General features: G+C 41.6%; 2 protein-coding genes across 6 annotated transcripts; one reads left to right on the top strand and one right to left on the bottom strand.

Moving 5' to 3' along the window:
- Window positions 1–2,311, bottom strand: LOC111950633 (short transmembrane mitochondrial protein 1). Its single transcript, XM_023968380.2, has 3 exons — window positions 2,132–2,311; window positions 1,869–1,922; window positions 1–734 (listed from the first exon to the last, which is right to left on the bottom strand). The coding sequence occupies exons 1-3, from the start codon at window positions 2,144–2,146 to the stop codon at window positions 660–662; spliced, it is 144 nt and encodes a 47-aa protein (XP_023824148.1). The 5' UTR covers window positions 2,147–2,311; the 3' UTR covers window positions 1–659.
- A 5,964-nt stretch (window positions 2,312–8,275) lies between these two features.
- LOC111950640 (aldo-keto reductase family 1 member B1) lies at window positions 8,276–15,642 on the top strand. Of its 5 annotated transcripts, none has more exons than XM_070434533.1 (12): window positions 8,276–8,369; window positions 8,972–9,109; window positions 9,956–10,079; window positions 10,484–10,651; window positions 10,952–11,068; window positions 11,170–11,247; window positions 11,371–11,493; window positions 11,603–11,709; window positions 12,003–12,084; window positions 12,796–12,879; window positions 15,034–15,116; window positions 15,201–15,642. In XM_070434533.1, exons 3-12 carry the CDS (start codon window positions 10,008–10,010, stop codon window positions 15,241–15,243), a joined length of 957 nt encoding a protein of 318 aa, XP_070290634.1. In that variant the 5' UTR covers window positions 8,276–8,369; window positions 8,972–9,109; window positions 9,956–10,007; the 3' UTR covers window positions 15,244–15,642. The 5 variants fall into 5 exon arrangements, with proteins under 5 accessions (XP_070290634.1, XP_023824187.1, XP_023824171.1 ...); XM_023968419.2 differs by having other exon boundaries at window positions 8,279–8,369; window positions 9,035–9,109; XM_023968403.2 differs by lacking the exon at window positions 8,276–8,369 and having other exon boundaries at window positions 8,863–9,109.
- Window positions 15,643–16,049: the final 407 nt, after the last annotated feature.

Here is a 16,049-nt window from a genome sequence, read left to right on the forward strand (position 1 = left end):
CAACATCAGCAAATGTATTAATGCAGGCTGAACAGATTTAGGCACATCTGAATAAGGCCTACGATGTTAGAGAACAGCATTTAGCTTAGAATAGACACCAAACAATGCAATTTACATGAGTGACTCATTCTCAATACCATAACACCCACAGAAATAGAATCCATAGAATAGGCCTCCCACTTTAATTCTAGATAACATCACTCAAAAGCAGTAACTGCACAGTTTAGTTGGCAAAAAGGACAAGCGTATGTTGTAAAAATGCCATGTTTAGACTTGATATAAATGCAATTGCCAGTGCCCCACCTAAAGGCCTGCCATGACCAGCTGCTTGCAAGAATAAGGCCAAGGTTTCTGAAGTTTATTAGATCCCACAGCAGTTAAGCATCTTCGCATATCCACTCATAAATAGAACCCTCATAATATTATCTTAAAAATGTAGCTAAGCACTTTAAGAATACAAAAAAAATAACACTGTACCAGTCCAGGCTGTACTGTAAAACCCCTGATTAGAGAATCATTTTTACAATGTATTCCTCTGCCCGTGTAACCTTAGATTAAATTAGATGAAAAAATATATGTCCTTTGCGGTGTGCATTTTGTTGTTCAAATAGTCCCCATCTCTTCAATCTGCCTCTGATCAACATGGTTGGAAACCATCTTTAATCTGCTGGAGGTTTCTTCTTTGCCGCCACATCCTTCTTGAAGGCTTCTATCTTTTTGGATATGTTGGGGACCTTAAACAGAGGTGGAGTAATCAGAGAAGAGTTCCAAAAATAARAAGTTCAATAACATAGGCCTATTGTGTTTTTTTAAATCCCCTTTTTCTCCCCAATTTCGTGGTATCCAATTGTTAGTAGTTACTGTCTTGTCTCATCGCTACAACTCCCGTACGGGCTCGTGAGAGACGAAGGTCGAGATGCGTCCTCCGAAACACAACCCAACCAAGCCRCACTGCTTCTTAACACAGCGCGCATCCAACCCAGAAGCCAGCCGCACCAATGTGTCGGAGGAAAGACCTAGCGACCTGGTCAGCGCGCACTGAGCCCGGCCCGCCACAGGAGTCGCTAGTGCGCGATGAGACAAGGATATCCMTACCGGCCAAACACTCCCTAACCCGGACGACGCTAGGCCAATTGTGCGTCGCCCCATGGACCTCCCGGTCGCGGCCGGCTGCGACAGAGCMTGGGCTCGAACCCAGAGTCTCTGGGAGCTAGCGCTGCCTTAGACCACTGCGCCACCCGGGAGGCCCCAGGCCTATTGTGTTTTATGCAAATACACAGAACCATTGACACTGACTGACATCTATAGTGGATTGTTCCCTAGTGGACTAAACTCCACGGTGAAGGAAATTCCTGATGACTCCGCCAATGGAGTGGAGCCGAGACAAGGCTTCGTGGAAWCGAGCTCTGACAACTTCGATTTGCCCAAGGTCAATACTTAAAAAATAATTATTAAACGCCTACCTTTTACCTGTTTGTCCTCTGTTGTTGCATGCCTTTCTTTTGCTGAAATCCATACTTTTTCAATCGAAGTTAAACTACAACTACAGACTTTTTGCTCATTGCTGTTGCTCTAAGATGCCAACACAGCGCAAATGCGCATTTGTCGCCAATTGAACGTCAACAAGGAAACAGTTGGTGATTGTATTTGATTAACGTTTATTGAAAAAATATGGATTTCAGCAAAAGAAAGGCACGCAACTACATAGGTACAAGKTAGGCGTTTCATAATATATATCTATATATTTATTTTTTAAGTATTGACCTTGTCGATGTAGTTAGACTCCACAAAGCCTTGTCTCTGCTTCATTCGGTTGGTAACGTTAGTGGAGTTAGGTCCGCGGCGCTAGTTGCTCCTCTTAGTAGTACCTCGTAGTTTTGAGCGAGGTACATCCCAACAACGTTTCCCAAAGTAAACCCAGCCTGCAAGATTAGAAATAAAAATTGTTATTCAAGACGGAATACATGCTGTTGWTTTTACTAGCTAGGTCAGCAGCATAGTTATGATAGCTAGCACACAACATAGTTATGAAAGCTAGCTAAGTTGCAAGCTAGCTACAGTAGCCCAGCAATACACACAAAGAGACGCAGAAAGTTAGCAATATATCGTTTTCATTTCGATATCAACTCACCAGGAACTGTAGCATGGTCGTGTCTAACGAAGGAGACAATATTTTAGCAATCCAGTTGGCAGTTTCAAAGTTCGGTCGAACCAGCTAGCAATGTCATCAACAGTGTATAATGCGCATGTCATGTCGCCTTCAAAAAGCATTTATTGGCCACGACCCGTCTACAAGGTTTCTGTCATCTACGCGGATGCTGTGTGGTCAAAAGAGTTCTTATTCGGTGGGGTTTATCGGCGGTTGGCATCCAACGTTATGGTGCATTACCTCCACCTACTGTACTGGAGACCGCACCCGATTAGCCACCGGGAGAAACTAAATCCTACCTGCCAGCTCCGTTGCTCTTAAAAAAAAGACTACATCTAATGACGTTCTACGCAATATACTTTTAAAACTAATTTCCTGTATCCCCTTCTCCCTCATACTAGATCTCAGCCTCCCGCTTTCCCTTTGATACTGCCCACACTGTAGCAATACATGCTCCATGGTCTCCGTTTCCTGGCAATAWTCACACTTTCCTGTTGGAAGCTTTCAAATCATATCGAATTTTATTGGTCACATAGGCATATTTAGCAGATGTTATTGCGGGTGTAGCGAAATGCTTTCCTATCACATTTAAGGTCTTATTCAACCGGCTGTGTCCCAGTAATCTTGTAAAAAGGATTTGTCCCTTCCTGCCGTCCTCCCTGACTTTCCACTGTATTTGAAATAAATGCCTGCCCAAGTATCTTTATTCCACTGCTCCTGCCATCTCTGCACCATCACTGTCCGTATCAGGCTTTTTGCCTCTGCCTTGCTCAGTGAAACTACAACATCCCCACTATTAAGTGCTTGTTCAGCCAATACTGTGGTGTCAGGAAAATAATCTCACACTCAACGTCAACAAAACAAAGGAGATGATTGTGGACTTCAGGAAACATCAGAGGGAGCACCCCCCTATCCACATCGACKGGACAGTAGTGGAGAAGGTGGAAAGTTAAGTTCCTCGGTGTACACATCACGGAAAAACTGAAATGGTCTACCCACACAGACAGCATGGTGAAGAAGGCGCAACAGCACCTCTTCAACCTCAGGAGGCTGAAGAAATTTGGCTTGTCACCAGAAACAAACTTTTACAGATGCACAATCGAGAGCATCCTGTCGGGATGTATCACCGCCTGGTACGGCAACTGCTCCGCCCACAACCGTAAGGCTCTCCAGAGGGTAATGAGGTCTGCACAACGCATCACCGGGGGCAAACTACCTGCCCTCCAGGGCATCTACACCACCCGATGTCACAGGATGGCCAAAAAGATCATCAAGGACAACAACCACCCAAGCCACTGCCTGTTCACCCCGCTATCATCCAGAATGCGAGGTCAGTACAGGTGCATCAAAGCTGGGACCGAGAGACTGAAAAACAGCTTCTATCTCAAGGCCATCAGACTGTTAAACAGCCATCACTAACATTGAGTGGCTGCTGCCAATATACTGACTCAAATCTCTAGCCACTTTAATAATAAAAAATTGGATGTAATAAATGTATCACTAGTCACTTTAAACAATGCCACTTTATATAATGTTTACATACCCTACATTACTCATCTCATATGTATATACTGTACTCTATACCATCTTGCCTATGCCGTTCGGCCACTGTCTCTTATACACATCTAGATGTGTATAAGAGACAGACCATCCATATATTTATATGTACATATTCTTAKTCATTCCTTTACACTTGTGTGTATAAGGTAGTTGTTGTGAAATTGTTAGATTACTTGTTAGATATTACTGCACGGTCAGAACAAGAAGCACAAGCATTTCGCTACACTTGCATTAACATTTGCTAACCATGTGTATGTGACCAATAAAATTTGATTTGAGTACATCAACTGCCTCGTTCCCCTCCACATGTGCTGGGACCCAAGTAAATGTTATCTGTATACCCATTTGTCTAATCCTGCCATGGGTTTGTAGTACCTCATAAAGCAGGTATTGTCTGCTACGTGATCTAAAGGACTGGAGACTCAGCAACACTACACATKAATCAGAGCAAATAACACGTTTCCTGACTACCACCCCACATTCCTKYACTACAAATGCTGWCCCAGTGCRTCCTGTCCTTGGATCTTTTGAACCATCTGTGTAAATGGCMACAAAATCCTGATACACAGTATCCAGATGTCGCTTCAACAAATCTTTCTGTAGTCTCTCCTACTTCTAGATCAACTACTGGAGATGGGAGTAGCCATRGTGGATTTACAGGAATAGCTACCGTTAGACTAAACTCCCTTCCATACAGTGTAATCTCCTTCACCTGGGTATTACCGACCCACCCAATGCTCGTGTTCGCTCACGTTCCCAGCATGCCTGTAAAATCCCTTTCRCAGGATGAGACACCCCATGTCCCTCTAGGTTGACCCAATAATTCATTGCCAGCTGCTGTCTCCTAATCTGCAATGGCATATCCCCCATCTCCACCTGTAGTGCAGCCCTGGGGAGGTCCGGAACGKCCCTCTACATATTCTGAATCCTTGACCTACTATAAAAGCATAGCTACTAGTATTATTTCATCTTCAGAAACATAACATTAAACCGACCGTTGGGCGGTGCRAACGTGGCRTGGGAGGCGGTGAAGAAGTTCAGCATTTCCCAACTTTATGTAAATCACCAGCGGTGACCTAATCAGGGTTGGGTAGATTACTTTCTAAATGTAATCTGTTAGTTACTAATTAGTTACTAATTACCTTAAGAGGCATCAGAAGACACATTTATGTTACTAATTGAACCACRTCTATTGCAAGATAAGTCAATGTTAAATTTTACTTTATGGGTTGCTTATGTAGGCTTAGTTTAACCCATCGCGATTAAATTATATCTTTACATTTAAAAACCAGTCTATTACAATTCCAGTCAATTCATTAAATGTTATATCCCTTGATCTTCAAGAATAGGACTTGGAAATATGAAAGTATAGATTAGCCAAATTGTTTTACCTGAGCATAACCGCTAAACTAAGGATTTATTAGCCAGCCCTACTCTGTTGTTTATGATTTTGTTTTCTTGGAGGACTGATTGGGCTGATTGATTCGAGTTGAAAAATAAAAATGCAGCAGTCATGGAATGGCATGCTTTGAGCACTACTGAAAAGTACTATTTACATGTGAAAAATGAATGCCATATGCTGCATTTGTTATAGGCCTATTGTTACACTTTTTGTTGGCGACAGTTTGAAATCTTGATAATCCACAGATGAAACAATAACAAAACGGTCGCCYGACCTCCGTTTTGGTAGAAAGCTGAGGGATGGGCCTGGAGAAATGTAACCACTCTCAGATGAATAGACAGAGCTATGGATACAAGGACTTGACCATCCATGATATCAAAAATATTTTAACCATGTTAAGAGGCTATACAGTGTTTGTTTACATTTACAATGTTTACAAACACTGGAGAAAAACAAGTTTATATTTTGGGTTCTCATGGAGTGTGACAGTTGAACTAAGCTCATGAAGCATTTATAAGTTATATTTTTCAAGAATCAATGGATATATAAGTCCAAAAATGGATGCAGCAACGACAGATTGACCCTTTAAGTCTATCAAACGTGTGCGAGTTTGAACATGTGTCCATTAGGCCCATGGATTAAATTGTTTTATCAGCATGAATTACATTGAGCAATAAAAGCCTCACTTTTATTCCATAGGCTGGGATCGGCACTGTGCAGCTTTTGAAAKAGCACGTTTTTCACTGGCTGTCCACTGGTTTMAAAAACAATGATTAATAGGCACCTTAAACGTCTTGAATTCAAATCATTATTGGTTTCAAATACACATTTAGATTTGTGAACAGCCATMCACAACAATCGCAATCCGTAAAATGTAAATAGCTAACAGAGAGCAACAGTGTGATTCACATCAATGCACTATGTAGATATCAATAAGTGATTACCGCATCRCCGTAGGCTACACCACTGCTGTCATCCTTACCTCCAAGTGTTAATTCAAATTGGATAATCTTTGGATRTCGACAGCATAGCATTGGAAGACATAGCTTGGACTGTAGCCTACAAAAAGCTTATTCCTGCTCTTTTCCCACGATCCATCAAACCCATTTGATGTGTCATCATAGTGGCCTCTGACTTGTGTTCAGACTCGCTCAAGAGGAACACATTTAAATSTGCGCCTTTTTTCAATGCTGATTTGAATGTCATTCAGACAAACAGAGAAGTGTCAAAATATTTTTTTCCCCTCGCAAACATTTCTGATTTTTAAAAGTAATCCTCCAAGTAATCATCTTGTTTTTCAAAAGTATATAATCTGATTACAATATTTTTGCTGTTAACATAACGGTTTACATGTAATCCGTTACTCCCCAACCCCGGTCATAATGCAACATATGGAATGCCATGGGAGTGGTGAGACAGTAACAAGCCGTTGTCTTTGTGTTGCAAACAAGAATATAAAACTCAACATGGAAAGTGTTGGTCCCATGTTTCATGAGCTAAAATAAAAGATCCCCAAAATGTTCCATACGCACAAAAAGCTTATTTCTCTCAAATTGTGGACAAATTTGTTTTTATCCATGTTAGCTAGCATTTCTCCTTTGSCAAGATAATTCATCCACTTGACAGGTGTGGCATATCAAGAAGCTGATTAAACAGCATGATCTTTACACAGGTGCACTTTGTGCTGTGGACAATAAAAGGCCACATACTGTATGTCTCAAGTTTTGAGGGGGCGTATAATTGGCATGCTGACGGCAGGAATGTCCACCAGAGAATTGAATGTTAATTTCTCTACCATAAGAGAGAAATCGTTAGAGAATTTGGAAGTACGTCAAACCAGCTTATCAAACGCAGACCATGTGTATGGGAACGTGCGGGCGAGCGGTTTGCCGATGTTAACGTTGTGAACAGAGTGCCCTATGGTGGCAGTGGCGTTATGGTATAAGCTACGGACAACAAACAATTGCATTCAAATTGCCATCGATAAAATGCACAGAGATACCGTAACAAGATCCTGAGGCCCATTGTCGTGTCATTCATCCGCCGCCATCACCTCATGTTTCAGCATGATAATGCACGGCCCCATGTTGCAAGGATCTGTACACAAAAGCTGAAAATGTCCCAGTTCTTCCATGGCCTGCACTCACCAGACATGTCACCCATTGAGCATGTTTGGAATGCTCTGGATCAACATGTACTTCAGCRTGTTCCAGTTTCCGCCAATGGTCCAGCAACTTTGCACAGCCATTGAAGAGAAGTGGCACAACATTCCGCAATCAACAGCCTGATCAACTCTATGTGAAGACGTGTTGCGCTGCATGAGGAAAATGGTGGTCACACCAGATACTGACTGGTTTTCTGATCCACACCCCTACCGTTTCTTGAAGGCACCTGTGACCAACAGATGCAAGTCTGTATTCCTAGTGAAATCCATAGGTTAGAGCCTAATACATTTTTCCCAATATGAACTGTAGCTCAGTAAAATATTTGAAATTGTTGCATGTTGCGTTTGTTTTTAATTCAGTAAACTTATTGAAAATCTTTCTGGTTGATATCTTTAAAAGTATAACAATTACACCACTTTGCACACACATTTGAAGACATTTTTAAATCAAAATGTTTTTTCATGTTTTATTTTAGTATCTGAGTCAGTAGATTACCTTGGTTAAGTATTTTCTATACAGTATGCTTTTACAGAATCACCAATAACTACTGCAATACTTTGGGTATGTGTGTTTGAAAATGTATTTGTGTTAAAGCTATTAAAAATGGCAGTTATGATGAGAATTATGCTAGGATAAGGTTATGGTTTGCTCAACATACTGTATTTAAAGTAAGAAAATTAGAACACCTCATCATTAGTAGCGAGTCATAATCAGGGAAAAAGCTGGTTCTGGCCAAACTCCGTTTTAGATCTGGCATCCAGATCCACGCCGGTATTGGCCCGCTTCACGGATCCGGACCAGATGTTGCAATAGGTCCAGGCGCGGATCTGGCGTGGATCCTTCTTGCTGTCTGGGTAGCTAAAGTCTATATGCCGGTGTGCTGCCATCCTGTTAGAAGGTAACAGATTATTTTATTACAATGGTTAAAATGGATTTTCATTGTGTTCCATGATGTTCTTCGCCCCCTAGTGGAACTTTCTGGTACTTAAGACTGTACCCAAACAGGAAGTAGAGAATTCGTTCTACAAGCATAGAAGCAGCTAAAAAGTGTAGTTATTTCTTGTCACGCTTCAGCTTCGGAAAATATGTGTTTGTAAGTTTGATTCAAGCATTTAGCTAGTGATGATAATCTTGTTATTGATAGAGTTGCTTACATAATGTTGGTTGCATCTACTCACACAAATTGCAATGCCTTTCATGTATGCCGTCAGCTGTATTACTTTGCTCGTGCGTCATGCAAACGAATTGTAAAATATACAATACTGTAGTTTTGTTAATGTTTCTAGTGTAATATGCTTTGTTATTCTACAGAGATGGTTGTACATGATTAGAGTCATTAAAGGAGTTGCCAATTACCATATGAGTAACAATTAGCTATATGGTTTGGCATCATGCCAGATGCATGGTACTTTAGTACGTGCTTTCTATTCATGCAACTTCAAATGTATAATGTACAGCTACAGTATGTCGGTGTGAGTTGAATACTAAAGTATATTATTTTCTGTATTTTGCAGTTTCACAACATAAACGTTTTCAATATATTCATTCAAGAAAAGTCAGCCTTGGGAGTTTTATTGAAGACTTCGTTGTTAGCTATCTGTCTAGTTTTGCATGGGAACGCAACTCAAGGGCAGAATAGCCTGGCTTGAACCCATATCACAAGATTAGTCCATATAATTTACTGTTCAATCTCAGCTTTTCATCCTTTGTTTGTTGATTTCCACTTTTCTCGTGCATAAAACAACGTGGGCACTGCAGATACTAGCTCGCTAGCTAGTTTGTGGCTCCAGAGACTTCTAGACAGGCTCTTCATAGCCATCACTAGTTACCACAGTAAGTCATAAAGCCTGCCCATTTCTACAATTTCTCTTCTTAAAATGTGATTTTAAACCTAACCTTAACCACACTGCTAACATTTTATGCCTAACCTAGATAGCGTGTGGTTTCAAATCTAGTAAACTAGCTATGCTTTTGAGGCTTGTGTTGCAGATCTGCGTAAAATATGGAGTCTGTGGGTCTGGGTCTGTTGTGTTTAATTTAATCTATTTTTATGCAAGGCCACCGTTATACATTTTATGCTAGTCACACCTTCATACAAAAATGTATGCACGGGATGCTGATTTCAACAGTCAGTGACTCAAGCATTACAGCTTGAGTCACTGACTGTTGAAATCCCCATGACTTGTCCTTTTTAAATCACAGTCATTGCAAGGTCAAAAATCACTCCAATATTGTATTTAAACACTAGTGAACAGGTTATTACCTTGTTCAAGGAAGATGATTTGGCTCTAGACATACTACAAATACTGATCAAAAAAAAAAAAAGCTGTATATTCGACATTATTATCATATGTTCTTCAACTCAATCAATATTAGCATGAAATGCATGCTGCATCACATCCTGAATTGTTTAAACAAGCAATGTGTTCTTTGTCATTGTGACAAGCAAACCCGCTGCGCATGCACACACACTCATACATGCTGATTCATTCAGCTACTCCTTCACTCGCCCTTTCCTGGCCCCATTCGCTGCTTTAGCTGTAGGGGGCGGGAGGCAGGCGTAACCAATCAAACCCAGATGCTCTCCCTCTACATAAACCCCATAACCCTCTTCACATCTGTGTTTCAGCTGTTCATGTGCTGCACTGAGAATAGTGATTCCTTCCACTCTGAATACAGGGATCCTCTCAACCCAGAATCCTAGGATTGATACTACAGCAGATCTTTAAAAATGACACCCACACCCACTGTGACTCTCAACACCGGGGCCAGCATGCCTATCGTGGGCTTGGGGACATGGAGGGTAAGATAAAGCGTAATTTAGTTTCGTCTAGGCATCTTGCATGGATAGCATTGATACTTGTTGAACTGGCAGTTAACTGCTTCTTTCTTTTGGCAACTACCGGTATGTTCATGTTAAAATATGAGTCTTCTCATTTGCCATATATCCTGAGAGTTTTAATGAACTATGATGACCAAGATGAAGCATCTTATTTTTGCACTTATGTTTCACCGTCACACTTGGAATCGGGGGTTAGCCTATACTTGACTTTTTGACCTAACATAGGCCGTCTTAACGATGATTATATTATACAGTATAATCAAATCTGTCCTGATTAGTATTTCTACAGTATTATGTAGCCTTTCTGACAGAGGCTCAAGTCAAGTGTGAGGTTACCAAAATAGGCCCTCTGAATCCGTGTGCAGGCAGAAGCAGGCAAGGTAGCGGATGCAGTGAAAGCAGCCATCTCTGCAGGCTACAGACACATAGACGGAGCCTACTGTTACCAGAACGAGGACGAGGTGGGGGTTGGCATTCACACCATGATTGGCCAGGGGGTGGTGAAGAGAGAGGAGCTTTTCGTCGTCAGTAAGGTTAGTAAAGTAAGGTTACACGCATTAGTCAAGTTTATAGATTTGGTCATGGAGCCACTATGATTTGCCCCTAGAAGCCAGGCAGACAAAGAGCTCCATACGGGCTTAAGGCATGTCATCACATGCTCTGTATGGTGACCAATGTCACGCGAGTACTGTCATTTGTTCTGGGTGCTCCCTTACTCAACTGCCACACATCACCATGACACTTCAAAAATTTGKCCATAGGCTAGTATTGACATTTAAATTGTATTTCAACATGCGCCGCAGCAGTCTAATATGACGGTTTCTCCCAAATAGCTGTGGTGTACTCTCCAGCAGAAGTCTATGGTGAAAGGAGCCTGTCAGAAGACTCTGAGTGACCTCAAACTAGACTACCTGGACCTCTACCTAATACACTTCCCTATGTGCTTTCAGGTACTGTGTGTGTCTGTCACGAAAATGACTCAGCTTTCAAACTATCCCTGGTTAAGAGTGAGAGGACTATTGTCCTGTAACTAGTTTGTTTGCCATTGCAGCCTGGAGAGAATCTATTTCCTACTGGTGAAGACGGACAAGTAGTCGCAGGTGAAAGCAACTTCCTGGACACATGGGAGGTAAGGAAAACAAAAAAAATGGTATACTGTATTCCAAAACAAACATCCCCCAACACCAGCAAACAGGATTAAACTAMAAGACATTTGACAGTTTACTGAGCTTGATCTTGACCTATTGAACAGGCTATGGAGGAGCTGGTGGATGCTGGACTGGTCAAGGCTATCGGTGTCTCCAACTTTAACAAAGACCAGATTGAATCCATCCTAAACAAGCCAGGACTCAAGTATAAACCTRCCAACAACCAGGTACTGTAGTCTTTGGTGATCAAGACAGACAAAACAAGTCAATACAGTTAAGCAAGGCATTATTGCCCCTTATCTCTGTATTACCAACGCCTCATCTTTGTCCCTTCAGATTGAATGCCACCCCTATCTGAACCAGGAGAAGTTGATCAACTACTGTCACTCTAAAGRCATCTCAGTGACAGSCTACAGCCCTCTGGGCTCCCCAGACAGACCATGGTGAGATAGGAATATCTTATAAAAATTGTGATCTAATGTGTATACAGTCACTTTGGATTAAAAGGAAGGTTATAGAATGAAGTACAATTGACCTGTACACTGAAATKATCCAAAACAGGCATTGTATTTAATTGGTTATTGACAACGTTTCAATGAGTGTGTGTGCATTGTCGGACCCTACCCTTTCCCTACTTACAGATTTTGTTTTTCAGGACCCACCCACCATTAAAAATKATGTGCGTTTGACTTCATGTCAACATAAGGAAGACTAAAATAAATKACATTTTCAACAGGGCGAAACCTGGTGAGCCGTCTCTGCTCGAGGACCCAAAGTTAAAGGCCATYGCTGATAAGCACAATAAGACTACAGCACAGGTATGAGAGAAGCATCAATAACCTCTACAAACAGTGAACTTTCTCCTAATTCTGCCTTTAGTGACATACTGTAGCAAAATTTGATCCGGTATTTTAAGCCTTATCCAGAAATATAAAATTACACCAAAAATGAAAGCAATTGTCTGAGGATGGTGCTGGACAATCTGGCATAAAAAGGGGACACTGATGAAAAAGCTTACATAAAAAAATATATAAAAAAAAGTTAACATCCAGGCATGTCACATGATTGCACCAAACACAGGGCCCTAGCTATAGGGAATACAAAGGGTATAACCAACCCATGTTCTCAACCATACTTACTCCAGTCATGATTCGTGAAATTCTACATTTTCAACAAAAGTCCATTCAAGTTGAGGTTAACGCAGCTGATCACTCTCCAAAKAATATTACAGTACAATTATATATGCTGATAGATTTATATACAATAATTAGCCTGAAATTGGATATGGGTCCCATGTGTAGCGTTTAAAGAAAACGGCTAGGGGTTAGAATGGGGACAATCAATTGTCAAGGGTTTGGCTAGTGTTTTCCAAGACAAGTCTCTAACATTAAGAATCATTGTTTTGAAACCATGTCATCGGGCGTGGGTCCAACGCTCACATGGTAACAGTTACATTCTTTGTCTGGATACAAGGAGTCTTGGTCTAGGGTCAATCAAGTGACCAATCCCTGTTCTTATCCTCTCCACAGGTCCTTATCCGCTTTCAAATSCAGAGGAATGTGATCGTCATTCCTAAGTCGGCTACGCCCTCCCGGATCAAGGAAAATTTTCAGGTATTTTTTTTGACAATTATCACTGTAGATGGAGTTGAGTCGGTCAGAGGTTAAATCCCTGCCTCCTAGAGGTTCATATCTTGTCTGTTTTCTACAGCTTTCAATGTCAAATATACGAAGAGCAGTGTTCTAAGAGTGGAAGAGCCATTGGCCCTGGTAAGAATCTTACCTCTGATGTACRGGGTTGTAGGTTCCATCCCAGGCTCAGCTCCTGAATGTGATTGCGTTGACTCTCTGGGATAGTTGGAAGGCTGTCAGAACTCATGGTTGTATATACCTGGGGTCCCCTCCTGTATAAAGCAGCAATTATGGAGAAAAGCTCCTGGAAAAAGTGGGCACATCTATATTTTCTTTATATGTGCCTATATTTAAAAAAAAGTGTCCATTCGGAAAGTATTCAGACCTCTTCACTCTTTCCTCATTGTTACATTACAGCCTTATTCTAAAATGTATTATAGTTTTTTCCCCCTCAATCTACACAATACCTCATGACAAAGCAAAAACTGGTTTGTACATTTTTTGGCATAAAAACAAACTGAAGTATCACATTTACATAACTATTCAGACCCTTTACTCAGTACTTTGTTGAAGCAGTTTTGGCAGCGATTACAGCCTCGACTCTTCTTGGGTATGACACTACAAGCTTTGCACACCTGTATTTGGGGAGTTTCTCACATTCTTCTCTGCAGATCCTCAAGCTCTGTCAGGTTGGATGGGGAGCGTCGCTGTACAGCTATTTTCAGGTCTCTCCAGAGATGTTCAATTGGGTTCAAGTCTGGGCCACTCAAGGACATTCAGACACTTGTCCTGAAGCCACTCCTGAGTTGTCTTGGATGTGTGCTTAGGGTCGTTGTCCTGTTGGAAGGTGAACATTTGTCCCAGTCTGAGGTCATGAGCGCTCTGGAGCAGGTTTTCATCAAGGATCTCTCTGTACTTTGCTCCGTTAATCTTTACCCTCGATCCTGACTAGTCTCCCAGTCCCTGTCGCTGAAAACATCCCCACAGCATGATGCTGCCACCACTGCTTCATCGTAGGGATGGTGCCAGGTTTCCTCCAGACATGAAGCTCTGTCAGTGACCATCTGGTTCTTGGTCACCTCCAGATGTGAAGCTTGGCATTCAGGCCAGATTTCAATCTTGGGTTTCATCAGAACAGAGAATCTGGTTTCTCATGGTCTGAGTACTGATTGGTGGAGTGCTGCAGAGATGGGAGAACCTTCCAGAAGGACAACCATCTCCACAGAGTAACTCTGAAGCTCTGTCAGAGTGACCATCAGGTTCTTGGTCACCTCCCTGACCAAGGCCCTTCTCCCACGATTGCTAAGTTTGGCTGGGGGCGGCCAGCTCTAGGAAGAGTCTTGGTGGTTCCAAACTTCTTCCATTTAAGAACGATGAAGGCCACTGTGTTCTTGGGGACCTTCAATGCTGCAGAAATGTTTTGGTACCCTCTGTGCCTCGACACAATCTTGTCTCGGAACTCTACGGACAATTCCTTCGACCTCATGGYTTTGTTTTTGCTCTGACATGCAGGGTCAACTGTGGGACCTTATATAGACAGGTCTGCGCCTTTCTAAATCATGTCCAATCAATTGAATTTTCCACAGGTGGACTCCAATCAAGTTGTAGAAACATCTCAAGGATGATCAATGTAAACAGGATGCACCTGGGTAGTGGACAATTTTTGATACACACAGGAAACTGTTGAGYGTGAAAACYCCAGCAGCATTGCAGTTCTTGACATACTCAAACTGGTGTGCCTGGCACCTACTACCATACCCCGTTCAAAGGCACTTAAATATTGTCTTTCCCATTCACCCTCTGAATGGTCAAGACAAAGTGACATCAGTAAGGGATCATAGCTTTCACCTGGTCAGTCTGCATGGAAAGAGCAGGTATTCCTAATGTTTTGTACACTGTGTATATGATATAGAGTTAAAAAAACAAACGGACAAGATGAGTTTTGAACCTACATGCAAGGCAGGATTTAACCTGGAAGCCACGGAGACCTTCACACTTTAACCTCTTCATATATTTGACATTGACAGTGGCAGAATTGTACACAAAAGGAGTGTGTGATTTGAACCCACAATCTTTTGGTTTCAAGCCACTGGTTCCTTCGCATGTCTACATTGTTATTTTGTCGCCTTCAAACAGGTGTTTGACTTYGAGCTGAATGACTTAGACATGAAAGTCATCCTGAGTTTCAACAGGAACTGGAGAGGATTCGCTATGGAATGGTGAGTTCCAGAGTGTCTAGATGCTGACTTCAACCCCACTTTCCTCTTTACCTGTTCTTCCCTGACGTACCCTCCTCACTGCAGGGGCAACAAGCACAAAGACTTCCCTCTGCATGCAGAATACTGAAACCTCCGAGTGGACACCCACATTCCTACACTGGGGACATACAACGAGAAGTGCAGTAGTTGTATATAGATTCAAGCACTACTGTGACCTTGTTCATGAGGCGAACAGAATGTCAATGTGTAATGTAGTAAGTGCCAAATATTGTTGCCTTTACTTGTTCAGAGTTTAAACATGTTGTACGTTTACTTACATGTTGGAAAGTGCCTTTGAAAGCACGGTGTCCCTGTGCTCCTTGTTGTAATATGAAATTATATTCATAATTCCTTAGACAGTGCTCTTTAGATATCTCAACCACTATGTTAACATTGACAACTTACACTAAAATGTGACTCATTCCATCATTTCTTTATGTATTTCGATTCTAATCCTGAAATATAAATTGCTACCTGACTACCTTGATATGTCCTTATCTGCATGTATAATATTGTACGAGAACACAGTACACAATATTGAAGCAAAGAAAGCTATTATATAAAAAAAACTGTTCAAAGGGAACTGGGAATTTCACAACAGTCTCACACGTGCTTTATCATCCTGTAAGGCAGGATGATTCATTCTAGGCCAAAGGGCTCCTATGACTAGGCATTTGAGTGAATCATCCTGTAAGGCAGGATGATTCATTCTAGGCCAAAGGGCTCCTATGACTAGGCATTTGAGTGAAGGAGTGTTCAACAAAATATCTTAATGCACTATTAGGATAAGCTATGTCTATATGCCAATGTTTCACCCTTTGGCCATTTTTAAAAACAAAACTGATGTGTTGGTATGTAATACTGTACATCACATACAATGTCCATGTACCACTG

This window comes from Salvelinus sp. IW2-2015, linkage group LG3 (genome assembly GCF_002910315.2).
Source record: "Salvelinus sp. IW2-2015 linkage group LG3, ASM291031v2, whole genome shotgun sequence".
Taxonomy (NCBI): domain Eukaryota; kingdom Metazoa; phylum Chordata; class Actinopteri; order Salmoniformes; family Salmonidae; genus Salvelinus; species Salvelinus sp. IW2-2015.

Coding starts and splice junctions, on each gene's coding strand:
- LOC111950633 (XM_023968380.2), bottom strand. Junction 735..1,868: donor ACCTCGCTCAAAACTACGAG/GTACTACTAAGA, acceptor CCTCTGTTTAAG/GTCCCCAACATATCCAAAAA.